The 24650-nt window shown below is 52.2% G+C and overlaps 12 protein-coding genes across 12 annotated transcripts; 5 read left to right on the top strand and 7 right to left on the bottom strand.

Moving 5' to 3' along the window:
- Window positions 1-256: 256 nt before the first annotated feature.
- CLAFUR5_00153 (uncharacterized protein) lies at window positions 257-1301 on the bottom strand (the record flags this gene model as incomplete). The annotated part of the gene is made up of 5 exons (XM_047899301.1): window positions 257-422; window positions 468-698; window positions 769-872; window positions 930-1105; window positions 1154-1301. 5 exons carry the CDS (start codon window positions 1299-1301, stop codon window positions 257-259), a joined length of 825 nt encoding a protein of 274 aa, XP_047756887.1.
- A 1126-nt stretch (window positions 1302-2427) lies between these two features.
- CLAFUR5_00154 (uncharacterized protein) lies at window positions 2428-3345 on the top strand (the record flags this gene model as incomplete). The annotated part of the gene is made up of 1 exon (XM_047899302.1): window positions 2428-3345. The coding sequence occupies one exon, from the start codon at window positions 2428-2430 to the stop codon at window positions 3343-3345; it is 918 nt and encodes a 305-aa protein (XP_047756888.1).
- A 345-nt stretch (window positions 3346-3690) lies between these two features.
- On the bottom strand, window positions 3691-4006 carry CLAFUR5_00155 (uncharacterized protein; the record flags this gene model as incomplete). The annotated part of the gene is made up of 2 exons (XM_047899303.1): window positions 3691-3911; window positions 3973-4006. The coding sequence occupies 2 exons, from the start codon at window positions 4004-4006 to the stop codon at window positions 3691-3693; spliced, it is 255 nt and encodes an 84-aa protein (XP_047756889.1).
- Window positions 4007-6493: 2487 nt separating this feature from the next.
- CLAFUR5_00156 (uncharacterized protein) lies at window positions 6494-7786 on the top strand (the record flags this gene model as incomplete). The annotated part of the gene is made up of 1 exon (XM_047899304.1): window positions 6494-7786. One exon carries the CDS (start codon window positions 6494-6496, stop codon window positions 7784-7786), a length of 1293 nt encoding a protein of 430 aa, XP_047756890.1.
- A 1879-nt stretch (window positions 7787-9665) lies between these two features.
- CLAFUR5_00157 (uncharacterized protein) lies at window positions 9666-11539 on the bottom strand (the record flags this gene model as incomplete). Its single annotated transcript, XM_047899305.1, has 4 exons — window positions 9666-10580; window positions 10646-11068; window positions 11127-11198; window positions 11249-11539. 4 exons carry the CDS (start codon window positions 11537-11539, stop codon window positions 9666-9668), a joined length of 1701 nt encoding a protein of 566 aa, XP_047756891.1.
- Window positions 11540-11871: 332 nt separating this feature from the next.
- CLAFUR5_00158 (FAD-binding monooxygenase moxY) lies at window positions 11872-14479 on the top strand (the record flags this gene model as incomplete). The annotated part of the gene is made up of 15 exons (XM_047899306.1): window positions 11872-12170; window positions 12232-12363; window positions 12437-12535; window positions 12588-12636; window positions 12712-12846; window positions 12902-12971; window positions 13028-13164; window positions 13225-13333; window positions 13390-13519; window positions 13581-13684; window positions 13734-13781; window positions 13838-14003; window positions 14063-14136; window positions 14193-14302; window positions 14360-14479. The coding sequence occupies 15 exons, from the start codon at window positions 11872-11874 to the stop codon at window positions 14477-14479; spliced, it is 1782 nt and encodes a 593-aa protein (XP_047756892.1).
- A 275-nt stretch (window positions 14480-14754) lies between these two features.
- CLAFUR5_00159 (uncharacterized protein) lies at window positions 14755-15426 on the top strand (the record flags this gene model as incomplete). The annotated part of the gene is made up of 3 exons (XM_047899307.1): window positions 14755-14865; window positions 14933-15248; window positions 15314-15426. 3 exons carry the CDS (start codon window positions 14755-14757, stop codon window positions 15424-15426), a joined length of 540 nt encoding a protein of 179 aa, XP_047756893.1.
- An 86-nt stretch (window positions 15427-15512) lies between these two features.
- CLAFUR5_00160 (Fusaric acid cluster transcription factor) lies at window positions 15513-17912 on the bottom strand (the record flags this gene model as incomplete). Its single annotated transcript, XM_047899308.1, has 6 exons — window positions 15513-15879; window positions 15935-16283; window positions 16340-16541; window positions 16594-16660; window positions 16721-17098; window positions 17155-17912. 6 exons carry the CDS (start codon window positions 17910-17912, stop codon window positions 15513-15515), a joined length of 2121 nt encoding a protein of 706 aa, XP_047755580.1.
- A 242-nt stretch (window positions 17913-18154) lies between these two features.
- CLAFUR5_00161 (Acetyl-coenzyme A transferase) lies at window positions 18155-18400 on the bottom strand (the record flags this gene model as incomplete). The annotated part of the gene is made up of 1 exon (XM_047899309.1): window positions 18155-18400. One exon carries the CDS (start codon window positions 18398-18400, stop codon window positions 18155-18157), a length of 246 nt encoding a protein of 81 aa, XP_047755579.1.
- A 51-nt stretch (window positions 18401-18451) lies between these two features.
- CLAFUR5_00162 (Acetyl-coenzyme A transferase) lies at window positions 18452-20154 on the bottom strand (the record flags this gene model as incomplete). Its single annotated transcript, XM_047899310.1, has 6 exons — window positions 18452-18596; window positions 18651-18733; window positions 18783-18836; window positions 18916-19550; window positions 19606-19820; window positions 19874-20154. 6 exons carry the CDS (start codon window positions 20152-20154, stop codon window positions 18452-18454), a joined length of 1413 nt encoding a protein of 470 aa, XP_047755582.1.
- Window positions 20155-21130: 976 nt separating this feature from the next.
- CLAFUR5_00163 (Cytochrome P450 monooxygenase) lies at window positions 21131-22452 on the top strand (the record flags this gene model as incomplete). The annotated part of the gene is made up of 4 exons (XM_047899311.1): window positions 21131-21458; window positions 21540-21673; window positions 21729-22282; window positions 22332-22452. 4 exons carry the CDS (start codon window positions 21131-21133, stop codon window positions 22450-22452), a joined length of 1137 nt encoding a protein of 378 aa, XP_047755581.1.
- A 38-nt stretch (window positions 22453-22490) lies between these two features.
- CLAFUR5_00164 (Phenylacetyl-CoA ligase) lies at window positions 22491-24429 on the bottom strand (the record flags this gene model as incomplete). The annotated part of the gene is made up of 4 exons (XM_047899312.1): window positions 22491-22701; window positions 22764-22867; window positions 22919-24048; window positions 24108-24429. The coding sequence occupies 4 exons, from the start codon at window positions 24427-24429 to the stop codon at window positions 22491-22493; spliced, it is 1767 nt and encodes a 588-aa protein (XP_047755584.1).
- Window positions 24430-24650: the final 221 nt, after the last annotated feature.

Consider the following 24650-nt stretch of genomic DNA (forward strand, 5'->3'; position numbering starts at 1 on the left):
CCGTTGAAGGTTAACGAGATTCGACGCGCAAATTTTAGGGTCCAAAGGGGCCCTCAGCTCGTCAACACTAGGAAGGCAGAAGACAGCCCACAGGTGCTTCTATATACTTAAGGAACTTGCAAGCAATCCTACGTTCGCAAGAGTCCGGCTGAGCGTCGCAAGCGAGTGAACAGCAGCAGCAGCTGCCGGAGTGAAAGCCAACTCAACATCTGTCTTCCGCGTGCGGTCTAGACCTTGCCTAGAGCAAGACAGTACACTATGTGGCCACCCAGGCCATCGCAAGCCATGTGAAGTACCCACCGAACAACAGAAGCCCAGCTACAGCAATCCTTCTGAAAGCCTGCCTGGCTTCAACCGCAACCAATTCCGCGATTAGTCTCTGCGTCACTTCTCCCTCATTGCCACTCGGAAACGGATCATATCTCTCCGCATGTCCCAGGAACTTACAAAGCGGCCCCCATCCCTACTTGACATGATATTCCAGCAATCGTTCCTTCGGCACCATCGTCCTGATGGACTTATAATGCGCCTGGTATACGGCCTTCCCATTCTGTGCAAAGCCTTGGTAGAATCTCTCGAATATGAGTATGAAGGTGGAACGGCTCCAGCGACTATGGCTTCTGCAGAGTGTGGCAAGCAGAGCTATGAACGCGCCGTATGGACTGTAGATTTGTGGGATCGGGGTTTGCATCACGGAGCTGTGGGATGGGGTATATTATTAGCGCATTTCCCATTGAGATGGGGAACCTAGGGAGAGGTGGTGCGTACGCCTGCCAGTCATCAACATCACGATTTGTAAGGACCACTTTTGCTTCGGGGTATGCCCTGATCAGCTCGGCGGCAAAACATGCAGCTGGAATATCCGTGACAGCCTAACACCGTCGTAGATCAGTAACCAAGAGGGAATGGTATTCTGCGGTCAAGAGTACCTGACAATGTCCTAAAACTTGATCGAACTCGCTACGGCGGAACGACTGGCCTGTACCCTCAAATTTGGCTCGCAGCGCTGCTAGCCACATCTCACAGTCTCGGGTATTCTCAAGCGTTGCTGCGAACCCATGGTCGGTAGATGTATATCCAAGTTGTTCAAGTGCGATCCTTAGGGCTTTGCAATTCTCAGTACAACGCTTGAGTATTACAGCGTGAGACTCACAGTTCGTCCCTGTTCGACTCAAGCCCAGCACGAGAACTCGCATAGGAACGGCTCGTTGACAATGCCGTCGATTGATATTAGTGACTCGAGTCTGCCATGTGCCAGGGCTCGTAGGACTTGGCGACATTGTTGTCTTCATTGCGCCCATGCTGGTGTATTGATGCAATAGGCGGGTCTCACCCAGATGTGCAGAAGTTGCGATGGGAAGTCACTTCCTTTGCTGCTCAAATGTCCCAGTGTTCCCAGGCTCATACTCTATACATCGCAACCTGGAGTCACTGGCCTGCGGTTCAGTCTGGAACGAATACAGCTCGTGGAGGCCTCATTTTGAAGTACGTATAGTGTGGTCGCCTAGTCGTGGCTGATAAAAGAGCTGGACCTGTCTGATATCTGGTCCCAATCGGGTAGTTCTGTGTTGTCTCGATTCATTCTAGATTAGCGTGTGATTTCTGGAGACACCCACTGGGAGACAGCTCGATCATATTTCTCTTTCTATTGGCTTCGCTATTTTGTCCACCATCGTTGAGCGAAGACCAGAATATCTCGATCAACTACACTATCGTTCCTCGTGCGCAAGATTTGAAATCTGAGATCCGAGCTTGGGAGTTTGCTTCGGGATCTGCGGCACCACACAATACTTACGGCAAGAAGCTTCAACGTAGAACAACAGCCCAATTCAAGAGATAGTCCCTTGATCTCTCGAAGAAGGATGGCAACGACATCTGCAGATAATCCGCTGGACACCCCAGACCAGCGAAGCCTCGACGCACGAGCATGCAAGATCTGGGCCGGCCGTGCGTTCCACTTCTCATCCTTGAGGAAAGTCGCCCTTGCTCTCTACACTCCCGCCATCCGTCTTCGAGGAGCTCGAGCCGATCCTTCCACGGCAGATGACCTGTCCGCCGCCATCGATGAATTGATCTTTCGTTGCATCCAGAAAGCCATCAACTCGGAGTCCTCGGATCCCAAGATCTGCTGGGTAAACACTGCATCTCGCTCCGTGTCTCGCTCCGCGTCTCGCTCCGCATGGCAAGGGCATGGGCAGGCAGTGCCTGGAGGGCGCTACTCGTATGACAACCCGGACTGCATCTATCGCACGATTCCTGTGTCTTCACGCCACGAGTACCTGATCAGTGGGCGCCGCTCCGACAAAGGCCCAGTGGACGTGTCCTTCTCATTGCTAAGCAATCCGAATAGTCAGTGGACTGTTGGATACCTGGGTGGGAGTGATCTGGTGATGTCGGATGATGGTCACTTCGAGATCATGGCACTGCATGGTCAGTACCAACAAGGATCGAGCGGAACACTTTCCCAACGTTATCTTATGCAAGCCAAGCGCCAAGCAACTGTTTATCCGGAATGTGATCGGAGATTGGAACGAAGAAACGCCGGACGCTCTCACAGTCACTCTACTTGGGCCCAGACAACATCATGTTCCTCCAAGTGACGACGACATCGTGGCAGCAGCCAAGCGGCATCTCATCCAATGCATCTTCTTCTACGGCTTTGGCGCCTTGATTGTAAAGACGTTGACCAAGCGACCAAATCGCATCACCAACCCCTCTCAATCGAGCTGGCTAGGCACCTTAACAACACAAGCAAGCGCGTTTGGCCATTTCTCCCTAAGAGACGACGAGGCCCTAGTATTGACCCTGCGAACGGGTCACGCCTCGTACTGGGTAGTCCCATTCACATCCATGGGAATGATCACCCTTCGTCCCGATAGACAAATCACGAGCACAAACAGTGTGCAATCAAAGCAGAATGAGGATGGTGCGTACACAATTGTTGTATCAGACATAGACGTCGGCGCTCCCAACTGGATCACGACACAGGGTCGTACAAATGGAACCGTCATGGTACGGTGGCATGGCTTACCAGCGGATCAGACGAGCGCGGGATCCGTTGCAGTTGAGAGTCGTGTGGTGAGGAGTGCAGTTTTGCAGAGTGTATTGTGGACTTTGAATGAACATGTTGGTCCCGACGAGCGCAATGCCCAGAACAAAGCTCGGCGAGATGGATATGCGCGATTGCATTTCGCGCTCCCCGTGACGGACTCGCAGGATGTGGAAGAGGCACGAGGATTTGATACTCTCGTCACATCGCTGCAGTCGTGGTCATATTATTTGATCCATCTCCCTTACTGTAGCGGCACCAAGAGGGATCTAAATCGACCGGACAGATATGATTGATTATAGATTTACCTAGACATGTATCAATAAGTATTCCATCGTACGTTAATGCATGACATGGCGAAGATCGACATGCTAGAGACAAGCCACACGATCATTCAATTAGTGACGAAGCTGGTGCTGTGGCGAGACAATCTTACACTGGAAGTTAATCCATGTCTTTACGGCCACAAGAATCACTTTCTAAGAATTGATGAGCGGCGAAAGAAGGACTGAATTTCACAATGACGACCAGATATGAAGATGCCCGTATTGTCCATATATTTCATTTAGATATCATCCCTCATACTGGAGCAACTGCTATGCATGTCGCAATGCTCAACAGGTCATTCTGCTATCAGGTCTCTAAGAGTTTCCACCCTTCTTGCCAGCTTCAACTGGGTCGACCTTTCCGCCGGCGAACTGGCCCTTGCCAGAGCCATCTGAGTTGTCGTCGCTGGTGTCACTACCGCCGCTGCTGTTGCCACCCTGCTTGCCGGCCTCGACTGGGTCGACCTTTCCTTGGGCAAACTGGCCAGTGCCGACACGTCCGTCTGGCTGCCCGTCTTCACGGAGACCGCCGTGCTCTGGGGAGTGTTAGCAAAGATGGGTTGTGGTGGAGTGATGGGGTGGAGGAGGGAGGCCAACCGGTTGGCTTGTAGGTGTCACCGGATGAAGACATGATGTTGTTTGTGGGGATAGAGGTGTTTGTTTTTGGTTGTTTGTGTAGTTTTCTGATGCGTGTTTGCTTGGATGAGGAGATAATGCTTCAGTCTGCAGAAAGTGCTTCATACTTATACGTCTACCCTTCAGCCCAGTCCACATACTCCGGAGTGATACATCTGGCGCCATCTTTCGTCATGCAGGTACGATCGACGCTAAGGTCTGACAAGATCTGAGATCGTCCATACCAGCCATGCCACTCATGCCACAAGCGATGGAAAATGGGATGTTCAATGTCAATGTGACGATATATGTTAAGTCATGATGCAACTTTTTAGAGTTTGGGGTTCATCGGAAACACTAGAGACTGGGGCATCTGGAGGGACCGTACTGCGGTTCCAGCAGATCTGTCTCTTTCTGACGCCCTGATGGCGGAATGATGGTCGTTGTGGCATGTCATTGGCGAATGTTCTGAGATATTTGTTTCCAGGAACGCCGGACCGGTGCCCGGAGGCGGTGGTTCTGCAGTCACGCGAGCTGTCGACCTGTGCTGTGGCTACGCTAGCCAGGCAACTCGGCTCAGGACAGGAAGTGATATGTTATGAGATCTTAGGTATGATCGCAGTCTGACATGCTGATGATGTTGTTGATGATGTTGTAGAGCGCTCATGGCCACGCCTTCCTGCAAGATGAATAAGCTCTGCTCCTGAGCAGTTGCCATAATCCAGATGGACATTGCCGTCGTCTTCACCGTCACCAAGATCTCACCGGGCGTTGGTCCAGGCTCGCGGTCTTGCTACTCCTACTACCCTTTCGGTAGTGCGTCACTGGATCAACTCTGTTGAGAAATCGATCCAGACCTGGCTCAAGGTCAGCACAAAGATGTCAGTCTTACGAAGGTGTGAGAGCTTGAGTCAAGCAAAATGTTCGCCGGCCATGGCTCCGCTTGCAAGTCTTGGCGTGTCACAAGGTCACCTGTCTCCAAACTTTGCGTTGTTCGATAGATTACGACTGTAGACCGGCCAGCATATGAGATCGATGACAACTTACTGTTTCAAAGATTAGGTAGAGCGGTGACTGCTCCCAGCGACACACCCTTTACTGTTCAGAGGCAATGGTGCGGAGCCGGGGTTACTTGTCTCCGGTCGTCTTGCACTTGCCTCCGAAGCTCGATCCATGTTTCCTCTTCACCTCATTCACTGCACATTCACTCCATCTCATAGTCATCCGCTCTGCCGTGCTCGTGCTCCTACTGCTTCGTTCCGCCGAAACCAGGTCGAGCCTCCGATAAACTCCGCATAACAACATGTACTCCACGACTACCCTGCACAGTGAAAACGCTGACACCAATCGGCCCACACCTCCTGGGATCTAACTCAATGCTCCGGTGTCATTCAAACCCGTAGTGGCCGGGGACCTGAAGATACGCATACCATTCGGTGCCATGAGCGATGCTACGCGAAAACGAATTCTGCTTGGTTTGCGAAAACGGTCACTCTTTGATGAGACACTTCGGCGTATACACAGCGGAATCGTTCCCACAACACATCACATACTGACGTCTTGACTCGAGAGGACGACCAAAGCATGTCCGGGAGACTGAAAGGCACTCCCCGCCGTCTGAAGTGTCCCCCCTACATCGCGAGCAATTCTTCCCCGCCGTGGGTGACCGTCGGTAAAGCTCATCTGATGTTTATACTGAGCTCGGCACGGCGAAGGCCAAGGCTAGTATTAGACAGCATGGCATGCGTGCGGTGGAAGAGGCCTGAATGCATGCCAAGGTCCTCATCTCTATCGATAATCCCGCTTACTTAGGTTAGCACATGGCTGGGCACGCCGCTTAGACAGCTATGGAGCACGGGAGGTTGCATTCAGGCATTCTCAATGGCTACGCTTCAGGTTGGAATACTGCAAGGGGACGATGACCGGTGACAATATCGCCTGGTGACGAGTGCTTCCCCTCATAGTTGAAGTAAACGCTTTTGCTTGAACAGACAGGCACGTTGCTGCCAGTCAAGCGCTTTGTGCACATTTCATGAGGTACAGCGCCATAGGGCCATACTTAGGCGCTGGTTTCCTTCAGCCTTTTCGCCTCCAGCGACAACTCAACCTATCACCAGTCCTTCGAGGAGGTACGCAAAGTCGTTGGCGCCGTGACTCGACCGGCCAAGTGCATCCAAGTAGATCGACGGCATGGATTCACTGCACCAAACCCCGCTACACTACGACCGTGTTTGCCACCACGTTCAGCCGCAAGCAAAGGTTCAGAAGACATCTCAGGGCCATCCAGCACCATACTCTCGAGCGGGCTTTATCTTGCACCCATGGTTCAATACCAATTGGCACAGTCCTCTGCATCGGGGGCCACAGTCCAAATGACCAGCTCACGTTCTTCGGGTAGCTTTCAGCACTCTTCGAGTGATGACACCGACCGTGTTCGACTTACCGATGCTGCATATGCGCCGGATGTTCAGTTGGGACGTAATTCTGCTACTACTGTGCTGGTATGCCGAAGCCGGTCAGCTCAACTGCTGAAGAGAGGGGAAAGGGTGTCGAAGTCAAAGTCAAAAAGATGGACGGGCACGTCGAGGACCATGGGAAGCACTCCACGATAAGTGCTTTCGCTAAGCACTTACGAAGCACTGGGCAACAGCTTCTTCAGAATGTTGCCGATGGTGCTGGTGATGTTCTCATCGAGATGAAGGGGCAAGTGTTCGACCTTACTTTGCTTGCAAAGGCTCAATACACCGGCACACGTCACGGTCTTTGCTCAGCATGCTCCAGCATGCCGTTCGGCCAATTCCAGCCTGGCGTTGTGAGCATCTTGGCTGCTCCATCCACGGATATTTTGCATCCTCTACACAAGATGTCAAAGCATGAAAGCTCTTGCAGATTCTGCGGTTTGGTCTGCCAGGCACTTGATCGCGAAGTCAACAATCCATGGGACCTACTTGGTGAAAAACGAAAGATGTCGCATACATCCTCAATGCATCGGGTTGAATCTGAGTTACCTGACATCAACAATGCTACAGCAGCTGAGCCAAGTACGACCGCAGCGGTCAGGGACGAAGAACGCCCCAGGACACTCAGTCAGCTGGACCATGAGCTCGTGGCAAACGTGGCATTCCTCGTGAGATTGCAGAGACACCGCGTCCTGGGCTGGGTCTGGATAGACATCAAGAACCCCAACCACAAGGACTCAGGTCTCGTCATAATTGAAGTCTGGGGCTTTGGGCGGAACACCCGGACAGAGATGTCACGCATAAGCCACTTTCAACTGCGTGTGAGCTCCACCTCCACCATCGCACAAGAGGGTCCTTCGCTGCGATATGCAAACCGGTTGAATACGAAACGCGTAGACTTGTCGGCGATGAAATTCAGTCTCTCTCACTGTCAAGAAGAACACGACAAGGACGGGGACGAATGCAGTGCTCCACTATACACGAGGAGGCCTCGAAAAGGCCTTGCGCCCGGAATTCGTCTGATAGACGTAAAGCACTTGCAAATTGTCGAACACCCTCACCCTCAAGCTCAATACGCCTGTCTGTCATACACCTGGGGCGGCTTCGAAGCATTGACGTTGGAGAGAGCGAATCTGGCGAAGTTCACGATGCCAGGCGGCCTTGATGCGGATCGTGCTCACCTACCCAGAACCTTGAGGGCAGCCATCGAAATCACGAAAGATCTGGGCTGGGGTATCTTTGGATTGATGCGCTATGCATCTGTCAGCATGACGATGCAGAGGACAAACTCCATCAGATCGGGCAAATGGATCAGATATATGGCGATGCAGTGGTGACCATCGTTGCTGCAGATGGTAAAGATGCCAATGCAGGCATATCAGGCATCAGTTATGACAGGACAGTCAAGCAACTTGGCGAAGAAGTGCTGCCTGGCGCGTGTATGCTACTGCCCTTCAAGCACGACCTTGCCTTGCATCCTTGGGACGGCCGTGCATGGACACTTCAAGAGCGCTTGCTTCTAAAGCGGCTGCTGCTATTCAGTGGAGGTCATGTCCACTTCTTCTGCCGCAAGGTTTCTGCGCATGAGGATGTCATCGCTGAAGAAGCTGGCTCAGCTAGGAGTCCTGTAGACTGGACGCTCCATAACATCGCCAGAAGTGCATTAGTAAGCAGCCATATCATCATTCAAGACGGCACCGCAACACTGGGAAGGTTGGCGGGGTTCCACGAGTACAACAAGATCGTAAACCAATACACTCATCGAAGTCTCTCGGATCGGAGAGATGCCATATCTGCCGTTCTCGGCTTGCTGAAGCTACTTGAGAGTACTCACACAAAGGAATCGAGCAGGTCTTTCCAGTCTCTGACTGGCCAGCCAGAGCAGTCTCTCGATCTCGCTTTGCTGTGGCAGTCATTGGCGCATGCAAAGGTCAGACTGTGTCGCCGACCAGTCAGTCTTGGAATACCCAGTTGGTCATGGGCTGCTTGGGAGGCCGTTATTGAACATAGTGTGTAGTGCGCCACTGGCAGTCGAAAAATATGTCACAAGAACTGCGAGCGGTTCCAAGGAGGTGTACGATGCGAAGAGCCATTCACGATACAGACTGATACTAATGGTGGCCTTTGCAAGGTTGTCCCCCAAGGGTCGTTCCAAGAGGAACATTTGTCGCCCCTGCACGTGGTGCCACAGATGGAGAGTGCACCTGTAGAACCGCCGCCAAAGTGGCTGCCACAGGTACCATCGAAGCCGACAGCGCTCAAGATCAGGTCAACCAGTTATGCAGGACTTGAAGCTACTCATCAACACGAAACCTTGAGGCGAAAATCGACGACTAGTGTCAAAGATAAGATGGCACAGTTGCTACCCTTTAATGGCAACGGTTGTGGTATACTATCTGAACGTTTTGACTCGTCCTCCCCTGGGCCAAGGTACAATATGCCACTCAACCCAGAAATCTACAACGCATGCGAGCCGACTGCAAGACATCTAGTCTTTGTGTCGTCCACTGCGAGATTTCACCTGGGAGCTACCCTCCACCGACGTGAAACTTTGTGGCGCAAGACTGGACGCAAACTTGTTGCACATCAAGCATTAGATATCTTCGAAACAGATATCCTTGACACAACCGGATTCACTGTGGGTCGACTCGTTCTGCCTGATCGATGGCAGAGGCCATACTATCCAGGACCGCCGCAAGGTCTCTTCGACTTTCTCGTCATACCGGAGGCGCAGTTCTTTGGGGACGAGAACCAAATCGTTCTGGAAAAGTTCCCTTTGTACAATGTTATGATGGTCAAGTGGGATGACAATCGTGTAGTGGCAGAGAGAATTGCTCTTGGAAACATAGGGAAGCACCACTGGGAAGCCGCCAAGCCGAAGGTCAGAACCGTCGTTCTGGCATAAGATCTTGACAGGAGTACTGTACGCTCGCTCCGCCGTAAGGCTAGTACTACGGTGAGTGACTACGTGGGCATCTCTTATGTCGCATGATTTTGCCATCAGTTCGCTTGTGCAAGTGGCATTAACCTTCATACGCCTGCTATCTATAGGCGCCTGCTAATGTGTCTTCACTGGGTCTTGCTCTGGTCGAGATTATTCTTTGGCATTACAGCACGCGAGCTGAAATGATGACCTCATCAGCACTACAGCTTTCATGCTTGAAAAGATGCATCAAAGATCGGGTTGTTTCGAACGCAAGTTTTCTTTTGGAGATGTCACTCAATAGACATAGCGGAACTGTGGATTCTGGACCGATATCCGTCAGCTTCATACCGAAAGGAACGATACAGCCAGTCCAAGCTATGGTGACTTACCTTGCGGTCAGTCAAGTCGTCTTCGAATGCATAATCGGCTGCTTCAGAAATGCCCGACTTGTCACGCCTTCGATTCTCCCATTGGCAAATCACGCGGTATGTTACGGCAAGCACAGCGCCTGCAATCGATGTGACCACCACTATTATCCACACTTCGGTATACTGAGGAGCATCCTTCATCTTGAACAGCAGTGGCTCAATGATGTTACCAATACAATACCCAACGAAGATGCCTGCGGAGGTGAAGGCTCGCTTGGTATATCCAGCTGTGTTGGCGATCTGCAGAGTCATCAACAGGCAGTAGCTACCGCTGATTGGACCCAAGAAATATACACCCACGAGCAGTCCGGCGAGGTTAGCTCGAGGCAAGAGCCACAAAAGTAAGGCCGCCATGACTACCAAGCTTTGGCACACCACGATGAGCAGGCAACGGATGTTTTGGTACCTGGTGGCCAAGTAATTGACTGCAAGCTGCACAGTACCAGTGACCAGGCCTAGTGGCATAAGCACCAACAGTGAAGCCAGTGCTGTGAATCCAAAGTCCCGAACGATGTCCACGGGAAAGGTGGAGGCTGGCCCGTTTGTCATCAGGATCAGGATTGAAGACGAGGATGCCAACCAGAATCTCATGTCAAGCATGGCATCGAGCACTTGTGCTGGCTTGAAGTGTGTGTTGCGCACGCCAGTGTTATTGTTCCTAACACGAGCAACCGCAATGTACGTCTCGCGCTCTGAGAAACCTCGGGCACGGGTAGGGTCGCCTGGGAGGAAGCGGAATACTACTGCGGACCAGAGAATGGTGATGGCACCGGCTATCTAAGTGTCATGTCAGTCAGCGCCACTAGCATGGATATGGATATCAAGACTGCTACGCAACATACCAAATACATGTACTGCCACGACGACAAGTCACCTTGGATGTGACCAAGACCATAGTTGATCAACGGCGAGACTATAACAGAGTAGCCTGTCGCACTAAAAATCAGCCGACCTTGATTACAAGACCTCGCACACGGGGTAACGCATTCAGACTCACCTCCGGCGCTCCACCACAAGCCCATGCGGAATGACTGTTCCTTCTTGGTATACCACCCTCTGACTACCAGCATGAACATAGGCGCTGTGCCGCTCTCGAGAAACCCGAGAAAGAATCGTTGGATCCACAGCGTCTGCCATGTTCGACATCCGGCTGTGGACATCATACAAACTCCCCACAGAAGGACCGTGACACTACAGATTCGCTCTATGGGATACCGCTGGGCAACGAGCAATGCTGGACTTGCACCAGCAATGTAGCCGACATACTAGGGGGCTAATCAGCGAAATGCCTAACGATGTGAGGTCTTAGTAATCCTAGCTCACGAAGATGCTTGCGCCGAACGAGTACCGAACTCCCTGGTCAAGCTCCAGGTCTTCTATCAATCCGAATATGGCCTGCCCACGTGTGAGCCTGGACAGCAACGAATGGTCGTCTCTGTACTGACCGCCTGGGACAACATTACTTTGTCATAGTACTGCAGGGCGTATGACAGGAACATCAGAGGCATCAACATCCAGTCGATTTTACGTATAAGTCTCTTCTCCTCCTCCAGGCTCCAGTCCAGGGAGCCGGAGTAAGAAGCGATGGTAGCTAGAGCCACATCGCCATGGACTGTGTCGATTTTGCGATCCTTTTCGACTTCGTTGGTCTCAGACCGCTCCAGAGTCGTGCCATTGATGTCACCATCGACATGCTTTGGATCAGTCATGACCATGGACGGGTGATCCCTAATCATTTGGCCGCGGGTGGAGCTGACTTGGATCTACGAGGGTTTCGCGCATGGCGTACATGGTCTATCTATGCTGTGGGTCTCGCACGTGGCATAATGTGGAGAAGTCTGAGAAGTCTGGTCCCGAGTGAGGTACATCGCTGTCGGCCGCTGATAGTCGCTCGGGCCGAGCGATCTTTTCACTCACTCACACCGTCCGACAGACCGCCCAGCAAACAGGAAGTCGTGCTGAAATCAATAAAGATTTTCGTCACAGCAGGTCGCCGCATCATCCTATGGAGCAGTCCGATAATGGTCTGTGATTCATCGTACAAGTGTTTCGCTACCCTGCACAAACAATGACTATCGACGCCGACATGCATCCAACCGGGAATGACGCCTTCAGAAATGCACATGTCGTGGACACTGAAGATGTTCAGATCAGTGACCATCCTATGGGCACGCAACGACCGATGAAAGTGATCTTCATGGGCATGGGCGCAAGCGGCATCAACTTCTCCTATCAGCTGGCAAGGCGTACGACAGGCATAGATTTGGTCGTGTACGAAAAGAATGCCGCAGTGGGTGGGACATGGCACGAGAATGTGTACGACGGGTGTGCTTGCGATATTCCTAGCGTCTGCTATCAATTCACTTGGTGTGGTTACGACAGACATTTAGCTCGAGCAGTTCCATTCCTCAGTGCTGATGGACTCTAGGCATCGAAAGCCCAACTGGTCATCTTACTACTCTGGATCGAGCGAGATTTGCAAGTACATGACCGATGTGGCGACAGAGCACGATCTACTTCGATTTGTGAAACTCCGACATCAGATCACAAAAGCAGAATGGTATAATTCCAGAGCACGGGAGCTGTGTGATCCATAATTGTTCAGTCTATCATACTGATACAACCTAATGTAGGCAAGAGGACATCGGGAAATGGAGAGTGACTGTTCGTGGTCCAGACGGGACCTTCGACGACTTTGCTGATTTCTTCATCAATGGCGGCGGTTGCTTGAAGTACGTCTCACTGGTACTGAGTCGTCAAGTTGAAGCTCACATTACTTTACAGCAACTGGCGATGGCCTGAGATCGAGGGACTGCATGACTTCAAGGGGAAGGTTCGAACTCTTCAGGCTCAGCGATATGCCAGCTGCTTCTGTTAGGCTCTGACTCTGGCTCTGACTATTCTGTAGCTCATGCACACGGCTCGATACGACAAGACGCATGACCTGACCGACAAGAGAGTCCTCACCGTTGGCATCGGTAGTTCAGGCGTACAAGTGATTCCTAAGATCTTGCACAGGGTGAAAGAGCTTCACGTTGTAGCGGTGAGTTCACCAGTGATGAGGTTGGATCTCACGACCTTGCTGATGCTGAAGTCAGCGTTCGCCGGTATGGATTACCAATGGGTTCGCTCAGACGTGGGCAGCCGTTGATGGCGGGAACTTCGATTGTAGGCCATCGTTGGGTCCATTGCAACAATGTTAGCTCTTCGCTAACGCAGCATAGATACCGAAGAGGCCAAGAAGCGATTCCGGCAAGACGACAAGCAATATCAAGCCTACTGTAAAGCGATTGAATCAGAGCTTAATGTTAGGTTTCGTCTGATCCTCAATGGCACGCCTGAAGCGTCAGCCGCTAAAGAGGCACGTGGTGCTCGATCCTGAGAACTTCTGTTCCATACTGACGCTTGTCCTCGTCTCCAGTTCTCCATCAATGAAATGAGTCGCAAATCGAACCATGATCCTGAACTCATCGACAAGCTCATGCCAAAGAACTTCAACGTCGGCTGTCGTAGACCGACCCCCGGCAATGGTAGGCATACCTGCTCGTACTGCACAAGGAATCCTTCCACTGACAAGGCAGCACAGGCTTTCTGGAAGCGTTGACAGACGACAAGACACAAGTATACTTCGGCGAGATTCCCAAGATCACCCCCAGCGGGTTCTTGGATCGCGATGGCAAGGAACACGAAGTCGACACGATAATTTGCGCAACGGGGTCAGTGCAGCTGCCTGATCATAATCTGCAAAAACGAGTCCAAGGACTGACGAGTGTGTAGCTTCGACACCTCATTCATGCCCCCTTTTGAGGTTCTCTACCATGGCAAGAACCTTCAAGACAACTTCAGGGGCGACATCAAAGGCTATCTAGGCCTAGCTTACCGTAAGGGATGCTCTCGTTCTAAAACGGTCTTCCATTGACAATTCTACAGCTGAGGTCCCAAACTACTTCATCTTCCTTGGTGCTTACGGGCCTCTGAGTAAGCTTAAAACCACGTCGTTACCTGAGTTACAGACTGTCATCTAACGAGCATAGGGCACGGATCTGTTTTACCAATGGTAGAGCACTACACCGATCATGTGCTACAAGTCATCGAGAAGGCACGCGTTGAGAACATCAAGCGGCTGTCTGTGAAGAAAGCAGTTTCTGAAGACTTCACGAAGTATGCAGATGAGTTTTTGAAACGTACTGCTTGGGCAGGGTAAGTCTGTGCCGCGAGATATCTGCCTTACGGACCAAGCTGACTATCGTGTGTGGCAGGCCTTGCAGCTCATGGTTCCGTAATGGCAAGATATCCAACAAGCCAGTCCTATGGCCTGGTTCTCGCATTCATCGTAGGAGTTCCATCAATTCGAACGTTCTCTCTGGCCGAGCTAACAACGATGTGAAGAGCTTACCGTACTGCAACATCCACGCTTCGAGCACTTCGATATCGAGTACCGCGACGGCAACTCTTGCTCCTTTCTAGGCAACGGGTTTGATGTGAGGGAGACCGACGGCGTAAGTGTTGATGTTGACCATATACCCGGTGCATTTCTGCAGCTGACGCTACAATAGCGAGACTTAACTTGGTACATGGGATTTCTTGACGGGGAGGACAAGCAGCCAGGACCATTCGAAATGGGGATAGAGGACGGGAGCGGCAGAATATGTGGCGAGAAGAACATACGAGCCTGATGAGTTCAATCAGACCTCCTTGGTTCAAGAAGATAGGCGATATTGGTGGGTAGCACCGTACATATCAGAATATCCCTTCCGTATCGTTTCCGAGCCTTGATGACATTCTAGCGGGAGTCTTTGGCTGCAGCGGTAATACGAAGCGTTTTCTCGGGCCGAGGTATATATTGCCAATAAGCGCGGGCTAAAGATCGCGGTGCGCCTGTAGTAACCTGCAAATACGTGACTGAAGTTGTGTGTGAGTCCAATACCACCGCGCTGTGAATCGAACGGCAATGGCTACCAAACGCGCAAGCGGACCAATGCCCTTCGACATCACGATCAAAGATCCCAAGGCCAGAATACAAGAGTACATAGACCGGTATCAAAAGGATGACAGCTACGAGGTATGATCATGGCGCCATTCCCTTCTCTTTCGGGCACTTGCGATGTTCGCCAACTATTCCGACCTAGGGCCATGAACGCGTACTTATGCGAGCGATACGCGTGATCGGCGCCACGCTGGACAGCAAAAGCCAAGAAGCTACGACGATTTTCGAGCTCGACGTTGTACCAGGCCTCTGTAGCCCTATGGAGCGAATGCACGGGGGCGCCATGGCTTTGCTAGTCGACATGGCGACCACAATGGCGGCCGCTCCTATTTCTAGCGAAGGCTGGTGGGAATTCGGTGGTGTATCCAGGACGTTGAGTGTGACATATCTCAGGCCGACGATGATGAACACGACCATCGTTGTCGAGTGTGTGGTTCGCGGTATAGGTGCGAATTTGTGTAGGTACATCCTTTGCTGCGTTCCGACTTCCAGGTCGCAGAAGAGCTAACAAATGCTCTGATAGCCGTCATCCAGTTCGTTGCTCGAGACAAGGCCAGCGGGAAGACTTTGGCACTGGCCGAGCATGGAAAAGCGGCTTTGAGTAAGCAGGTCCGGCCGAAAGGGAGCTCACTATGACCTCTCTGAAGATGCACCTGCCATGTCGAGAGAGCTCTCCCGAAATTGAAGCAGCAAAGCAGCTTCTTGTACTTTTCATATAGCAATCAGGTCCTCAAAGGATATCCAGTCCATGGACCCAAATTCAGCATCCCGGGAGCCAGGCCAGGCGCTTCACCAAACATAGCTGACGCCGAGCCTCGAGTGGGGACGCCGTCGGATAGTGTAATTGCGCCGTCGTTCTGTAAACTAAACTGCTCGATGCCCGAATCGAACGAGAGTCCAGCTTGAGCCAGAGCCCAATCGAACATCCTCAGCATCCATCGTAGACAGGGCCAAGTTTCCTGCGAGGCCCCGAGCAATGCAATGCTTGTGCGCACAGCTTCCTCGCACATAAGCTTGTCACTTCGCTTCAGATCAGGCTGGATCAACATTTCGACGCACAGCGTGATGAGCGTCGCAACCGCGGTTGAGCTAGAAATTCGGTCAGACAGCTGCATCAGACTAAGGCTACGTCGGGCTGACTTACAACGACATCGGCAGCAACTGGCCGACACAGTGTGTGACCGCCCGGCGCACTATCGCGTCGAGCTCGAATATTGCTCTGTGCAGTGCTTCGGTGGTGCTTTCGTAATCGCCGTCTCCGACGCTGTACAGCTTACGTAGGGCCCGGTAGACCATGCATTCAAGGCGGTAGCACCAGCACATTAGAACCAAGACCCAGAGTCCTTCATTCTTCCAGTCACGGACCGACTCGATTCGAAGTACGCGTGGTAAAGCGAGACGCCATTCGTAGATGGCTTCGATGATGCCTTCAGCACAAGCTTTGTCGATCTCCGATGTAGAGCACGAAAGAATACAGTTGTTTGCGGTCATGCCTAAAGATCGATTGTCAGCAGTCATACTTCGGTAATGTCAGTCAACCGATATGCACCTATTTTCGCCAGACTTGAGAGTTCAATGAAGAACTGCTTGTGATGCGGCTGAACGGCCGGCAACAGTCCAACAAGCTGCGCTGGGCAGCCTTCAATATCATCGGGCCAATCTTCCTCCGTGAGATCTAAAGTATCGCACTCTTTTGGACAAGCTGGGCGACCATTATCGAGCCCAGAAATGCTCGTAACAACTTCTCGGATCTGCTATCATCAGTAGCTAGCAATGCACGTGCGATATTTGGCAGGAACTGACATATATTGTCCACCATATTCGCTTGAGCAACATGTACAGTCGTGGATCGAGATCACCCGCAATACGCCTACGGGGAGGAACAAGGTCAATCAAGTCTCAATCGATGGCATGTACAGTATGCACTTACTTCTTATGCAGTCCCATTCTCGCGGCGATCCGAATGGAATTGCACATCCAGAACGAGTAGTCCTTATCGCTGAAGTAGGAAACCCACAGCGTGCCGAGCAGCAGTGACCCTTGAAGCAGCACAAGCTGGCTCTTCTCGCAGTTAAAGTCGTATAGTAGCGTAGCGCGGCGATAAAAGGTCTTTTGGGCGGTAGCATGATCCACGAAACCTGCGCGACTGATGAGATACTTACTCACGTACGGCGTCACATTGGCGAGTAAAGCTTGGATGAGGAAGGCAGAATGTTCCCCTCGACTGTACTGACTCAGAAAGTCCTTACGGTTTAGGACTGGGGCGTACGGATAGACGTAACGGAAGTAAACACTGAACAGCTCCTCGCTACGGCTCCATGTCAGCAGCAGCTCGCTCGTTCAGATCCTCAGTGGGAGACATACCAGACGCCCGCTGCTGGTAAACGGAAAGCACCTTTGGCGGACAGATAGGCGATGTCATGCTCATCAAGCCCGTGAAGCTCGACCTCCCGCCGTGTCTTCTGCGATTCACCTTTAGCTCCACGAGTGACCATAAACAGTCTGCTGGACTCGGGACGACCGAGAATCTCGCCCAGTATGCCGGTGGGGTTCAAATTGTTCTGATATTCGACGGCGCCCGCCCAGGTTCTCTCGGCAATGGCGCCACGAGCATTGGCGCCGTCAGGAGCAGTCATGTTCTGGCAGACTTGTGCCAGGATACTATCGTCGTCTTGCTCGGACAGTGGAGTCCCAATGAGGAAAGCGCTGTGATTAGTAGTGGGATGTGGCGGTACTGGTTGACTGTGATGTATGGTCGAAGTGTCTATTTGTGCCTGCAGGCCGAACATGGTACCGTCCATGCGTGCGGCAGGTTCATGATAGATCTCCGAGCCCGTTGGAGTGGTCCATTGGGCGCTGCTGCTGAGCATGTCGCGGTCCTGATCTCCCTCTGCAGTGACCAACGTTGAGGGAATTGATGGTTCCGCAGGCCCAGCATCGTCCAAGGCTACGTCGTCGAGGCGGACACGTTTGTGCCTGTTGATCTTGCGCTTTTGTCTGGGTGGCGCTGAACAGTCTGCCACTCGATTGGTGTCTTTGCATCTTGCGCAGGGTACGCCGGAGGCGGCGGCATTGCATTTGAGCTTTCGCTCTCTACAAGGCCAGCAGGCTTCGCCGGGCATATGTCAGGTTGCTTCCTCGGCCAGGCGAAGTATGGATGACAGCATGTTGTCGAATTTGATCATGGCTGTGGCTGTGATGTTTGCCGTCTGCGGAGTTGCCGGGGGAGGGGGATGGGGAGGCGGAGCGGGAGGGGGAGGGGGTTCTGCCTCGGGCCAATTGTTGCAGTAGTCTTGGCATTCGGAAAGCTCGGCAAGCACGAGCCAGGTGCCAGCGAGGCAGCTTCTATCTACCCGTGGACCTCTTACACCTTCACAATCTCCATCAAGAGATCTTTTGGCCACACAGCATCATCAACACCGTTCCCTCTTGTGCCCACATTGTACCTCAACTCCACGCTGCCTTCGGGAAAATACAAAGCCGGCTTTGCCACCTGCATCTCAATGTTCAGAGCCTTACTCACCCGCCTCTCGAAGAACTCGGGTCGAAGCAGCACATCCGCCGAGTGCTGCTTGATCATGCCAAGATACGCCGGAACCGTCACGTTCATGCTTTGGTAATGTCTGAAGACTTTACGCCCATTCCGGGTCCAGACATCTTTTCAGACATCCTCAGGATACTCGCCACAGGTATCGCGAAGCCAGCTGTTGTAATAGTTCAGGGCGATGTCGACCACATAAGAGCCTCCGCGCTCTCCTCGCTGGATGAGTGCGTGCAGAACTGCAGCGCAGCCTACAACGCCTGTACTATGGGCTTGTCAGGTTATGGGAAGATTGGACCATGTTACGATTGGAACTCACCAGTAATCGGAGTTTGGCCAGACTGGTGTGCATGGCTCTTCATTGCCCATCGCACGTCCAAAGCCCCAGGATATGCCGGTATTCTGGGCTTGATCAGTACAGCAACTGGAGATGGATGGTCTGCATGCCTACCGCGTCGCTGACCGGCTGCCATCCGCTTCTGTGCTTCCACGGACCCACCCAGCCCTGCAACGGGGCCAGCGCTAGAAAATACAGGTCAAGGGCTGCAGAGGCAACTTGCATAGGAGTTCTCGCGTGCGTATACAACGCCTCGAGGACGTGATCTGCACAATTCGAGCACATTCTCAACTCCGAAACCGTATTTCTCAAACCTGCCAGGGCGATAACCGTCCAACAACACATCAGCCTCAGCAATCAGCTCTCGCAACTTCATCCTGTCGCCTTCTTCTCGTAGATCCAAGAAAGCATTCCACTTTCCCCAGTTGAGATCGGGATGGAGACCGGTGAAGTCTGGCAAATGTGGAGCCGCTACGCGCATTACACTTGCCCCCAGCTCTGCCAGGCCGCGGGCTATCGATGGGCCCGCAATGACACGTGTCAGATCCACAACCTTTAGGCCAGCCAGCGGTCTCGATAGTGAAGTTGCTCCAGTCGGCAGCCACCAGGAAGGTCCTTGAGTGGCGACGTCCCTGTGGTGAATGTCGTAGAGACCGGTCTTTGCATTGGCTTGACCGTGCTCGCTGTTGCGAAATTGCTCGGGCGTCCAGGCGATGGTACATGCTTGTTCTGCCTCTTCGTTGAGCAGAACTTCGAGGTCTTGTGCTGTTCTTTTAGAACAGACCTCTTCATAGGGCTGGTACGAAGCAGGTAGTGTCTGGATTTCTGGTCGATCTGGGGCCATTTCCAGCGCGGCGATGGTTGGACCGGGGTTCAAGCTGCCTATACGACCCAGTCAGCGATCCGCGTCGAGCGGACAAGATAGAGACAGTCTTGCCATGCAAATGGATGTACTGGTCATCGCTCGTCTTGTAGATGTTTGTCGCTGCACGACGATACAGCGAGTTGGCCATGTCATGAACGTCCTGTAATGGGAAGAGATGGGAGTACTTTGCACTCAGCTCTCTCACTGGGGTTGGCTCGACTGCGAATTCTGGGCCGGGTTCGATCGAAAGTAGCAACGAGCTCATGAACAGTAATTGTGCGTGATCTCTGCGCGATGTCAGTCGACCCTTCCGGACGCGGTTCGTCCTCAACGTATGTACGTGTTGATCTTGATCGGCAATGGCTCGATGCCGTATCCCCTCACGAGCAAGACGTTGATCATCGCAGCTTCGAAGCCTTTGAGTGCGGCCATGCTCTCGGCAAGCCGCCAGTTGACTGCGATGGACGGCAAAGACGTGCCTTCATACGTGACTTTCGCTGCACATTGTGCGATGTCTGGCGGCAGATCCTTGTGAAGATCGTTGTTTAGGATTCCATCTTGGAGCAATCGCTTCGTTTCCTCTGGGATCGAGTAGTCGCCTAGAATGTTGTGCCGTGCCATCTTTTCGTCACGCATTGGCTCTGGCTAGCCTGGAGAACAATGACCGCCACTTTGTGCGGTCTAGCTGTTCGATGCCACGTATCTTCGGTATTCCCATGCACTGCAGTCAGTAGATCATGATCGGTTGTGCTTACCACATAGGCACTCGGCCCGAGGGGCCACGATGGATGACTGCTTATTGTTGCTGCACCTCGGGTCCTGACCAGCAATATCGCACCAGATGTCCCTGGACAGAAGGTGAGGATAGTCGAGTCAACCACGCACTTCCTGACTTCGCCATCAGTCATGGCGCTCTCACAGCTCACGCTGGAGATTCCTACACCGGCGATTACCGCTCTTCTTGCGGTGCTTGCAGCATATCTGCTATATCGCTTGCTCAGCATTGGCTCTCGGCCAAAGGATTGCCCACCAGGTCTAGGCTCCTCCAATTATTGCTTGGGCAGGTACTTACAATCGAGCAGGTCCACCCACTCTGCCTATCATCGGAAACCTACACCAAATTCCCAAAGCGAACATTCACCTCCAATATCAGAAATGGGCACAGCAATGTGAGAATCCATATCCTACAGACACTTTACGGTGCTGAATAAACGCTTGCTAGATGGTCCAATCTTTTCGCTGAAGCTGGGCCAGTCTACAACGATCGTTCTTGCCGATGGCCATGTCATTCGTGATCTCGTGGATCAACGCGGATCCAACTATGCCGACCGGCCTTTGTTGTGGGTGCGCGAGCTTTTCGATGATTCCAGAATCATCATGCGAGGGTAGGTAGTATCATATACCACTCCATACGTAAGGCTGACTACAAACACGGGTAGCTACGACGACTTGTGGAGGACTGAGCGCAAGCTGTACCACTCTCAATTGAACATCACGGTAGCGAAGAAATATCTGCCATATCAAGCAAGTGACGATTGGTCCCTCTCCATCACTGACATGATGCCGACTATTTTCCTAGGAGCTAGAGACTCTGCAGATGCTCACCCAGATCGCCAAAGATCCGACAAACTTCGTTGACTATCTTGGTCGAATGACCGGGAGCATGGCAACGAGCATCGCCTACGGCTTTCGGCTACCCAGTGTTGATGATCCACTGACTCACGAGATGTTGGAGAACTCGCACGGATTCTTCCAATGCGTGGCACAATCCAAGTTGTTGGACTGGTATCCGTCACTGAGACCACTAGCGGGCCTTCTTCCTCGAACAATGAACCCCTGGGCATCACAGGCACTGAACGCATACGCCAAGGAGAAAGCAACGTTCGGGAAGGCCTACAAGATGGGTCTGAGCAGTGCACTACCGTGTGAGTCCTTTTCCCTGCATAGCCCCTCCCGTGGCGCCTTTTCGGATTGCCAACTCATGAAAGATTTCTGACTGTGCGTAGGCTTTGCTCTCGATATCGAAGCTGCCAAGCCTGACATGAAGCTACTGACGGATCACGCCGCGACTTACATTGCGGGCATTGCCTTCGAAGGCGGAGCTGACACCACGAGATATACATTGCAAGGTCTTATCAAGGTGAGCCACCCTAATCAATCGTCCTTAGTCAAGTCAAAAACTCATATACACTTAGGCCATGGTCTTGTATCCGGAAGCGCAAAGAAAAGCTCAAGCTGAGCTTGACAACGTCGTTGGAGCAGATGAGATCCCCTCGAGTCATCACCTGAAGGATCTCAAGTACATCAACCAGACGGCGAAGGAGGCTGTTCGATGGATGCCCACCGCCATCAACGGGGCAACTCCACACGCCACTGTGAAGGAAGAACATTACCGAGACTACCGCATACCTGCTGGTGCCACCATTGTACTGGCTGTTTGGTCGGCCAATCATGATCCCAAAGAGTTTGACGACGTGCGAAGATTCTATCCCGAGAGGCAAAATCCAGACACATCCGTATACGAGTCCGCAAACTTGGCTTCTCCAAAGGAGCGAGGTCAATGGGGCTTTGGATCTGGCCGCAGAATCTGTCCTGGCATGCATATTGCGCACAACACACTCATGCTCAGCATTGCTCGTCTGCTGTGGGCATTTGAATTTGGAAAGGCAAAGGATGCTAACGGCAACATAATCGGGATCGATAGAGACGCAATGGTGGGTGGTCTGGCCGCGATGCCGGCGCCGTTCCAGTAGGTCTACACTTGAGCCTATGTGTAGCACGTGCTGACCTCTGTACAGATGCAGTATCACGCCAAGGAGTGCCGAGAGGGCAGCCTTGATCAGCAAAGAATGGGCCAAGTTGTCTGAAAGGAGCCTCGATGCCAAAGGCAACTATAAGCACAGTATGTTTGATGAATGATGTATAATGGCGTAAAATTCGAAGAGGTAGCGAGCTTTCTACAGCTTTATCACTTTAGCCGGTCGGTCAGGCAGGCGTCTCTTCTGCGCTTTGCCGCTGGGTGTCTTTGGAATCTCATTGATAAAGTAAACCCCACCAGTAAGCCACTTATGTTTGGCAAACCTTTCCTTTATAAGATCGTGTACTGTGCTCTCTGTGATCGTCGGGTCTTTCTTCACAACAAATGCCCGAGGGTACTCTCCGCCGTCGCTACAGAGCAGTCAGTATTCAGTGTAGAGTGCTAGCTTAAGGAAGAGAATCGAAATGCTCACATTTTGGCCGCAAGCACAGCTGCATCAGCGACTCCCTCGTGTGAAATAATCACTGCTTCCAGCTCGGCCGGAGATACCTGGAGGCCTTCGACTTTGATCAGTTCCTGGCGATAGATGTCAGCAGAGGGTCACAGTTGGTGAATGGTCACACTAACCTTCAATCTGTCGACAATGAAAATCTTGCCATCAGCGTCAAAGTATGCAACATCGCCAGTCCTCAGCCACCGAATGCCATCTCGCATGACTACGGTCTGCTCCGTCGCTTGAGGATTGTTGTAGTAGCCTTTAATGACGTTACCACCGCTGACCCACAGCTCACCGACTTCGACGCCTGCGGGAACCTCATCAGCCCACGACATACCCTCCACGGGCACGACTTGACCGAGACAGTTCGGGTTGAGATATCCAATTGAGCGGAAGTCTTCAGGATCATCGGGCGAAAACCCACTCATCGAGTTTGTAGTCTCGGTCATACCCCAACCCTGACGCAAGACCAAGCCACGAGGTAGAAAGTTCTTTTCGATGAACCGGGCAGTTTCTCCGCCGAGTGGAGCGGAGCCAGTTAATGCGTACTCTATTGACTCCAGGTTGAACCGACCAGCAGGTTGTTTCGACATCTGCACTAGAACAGTAGGCACGCCGGTCAAGAACGTGATGCGATAGAGATCAACGAACAGCAGTAGCAGACCAATCTCGTATCTTGACATGATGTAGACTTTGGCTGCCATGAGAGGTGCATTTACACAGTAGTATATCTGGCCGTATGCATGGTACATTGGTAGCGGAGCTAGCCAGCGTTCTCCAGAACGCGCGAGTCTTTCTCGGCGAGCATGGGATGACGGTCGGTCCGCAGCCATTGTTCGATAGTGGACCAGTTGAGTTGAGTTGGCAACGACATTGGCATGAGTGATCTCAACGCCTTTAGGTGGCCCTGTGGTCCTATACAACAGTAAGTTTTCAGTCTTGGTCACGTTGTACCGATTGGATTCAGACAGCACATACCCGCTTGAGAAGTTTAGGATCACTGTCTTCGATGCCAGATACTTAGGATCGGTGGAAACGTTCCATTGAAACTTCATTCCCTCGGACTGAGAAGCCCAGAATGCAGTCCATGGCTTCACTGCCGTTGGACGGGAAATATGATCCGCATCTTCTGGATGACAGAAGATGAAGACTCGATCAGTTGGAATACCAGCTTTTGCCGCTGCTTGCACAGCCTTGTCGACCAAATCCAAGCTAGTAATGACAACTTTGGAGTTTGAGGCTTTGAGCTGATTTTCTAGTTCTGTAGCACCGTCTTCAGCTTGAAAGACTCACATCTCGTTGACGGGTAGTGTTTTGTACCTGAAGAAGATGCAGTCGGAGAAACAGCCGTGAATACGCAATCTGCAGCGATCACACCCCATAGCAAGGGCGGGAAGATCAGGTTGTTGCCAGAAAAGAGCAAGACTTTGTCGTCGCTTTCAAGTCCCAACTTTCGCAGACCAAGACCAATGCGCTTCGCATACTCTTCGCCTTGAGCGAGGCTAAAGTGCCGATCAGGTCGGAAAGCATCAAAGTACTGAGGACGGCTTCGAGTCTCGATGTCGTTGTGTCGAAACACGAAGGTCAGAAGATCAACCTTTAGTATGTCAACATTATACCTTGAACGATGTATTTTGCCCATTCTGTTTATGATCTGGAAGTAATCACTCGACCATCGATTGACCTGTCCCGGCAAGACTCTTCAGCATTGGAGGCCATCCTCGTGACACTGCATGTTGCGAGTGTCTGGTCGTGTAGTATGTCGGGCCGAGCTATATAAGAGACACGAGTTCTCGTTTCACTTCGACCGTGCACCAGACTCGGACCGATGCCGCTCTCTGCAAGGCTCAGAGCAAGTAGATG

This window comes from Fulvia fulva, chromosome 1, assembly GCF_020509005.1.
Source record: "Fulvia fulva chromosome 1, complete sequence".
Taxonomy (NCBI): domain Eukaryota; kingdom Fungi; phylum Ascomycota; class Dothideomycetes; order Mycosphaerellales; family Mycosphaerellaceae; genus Fulvia; species Fulvia fulva.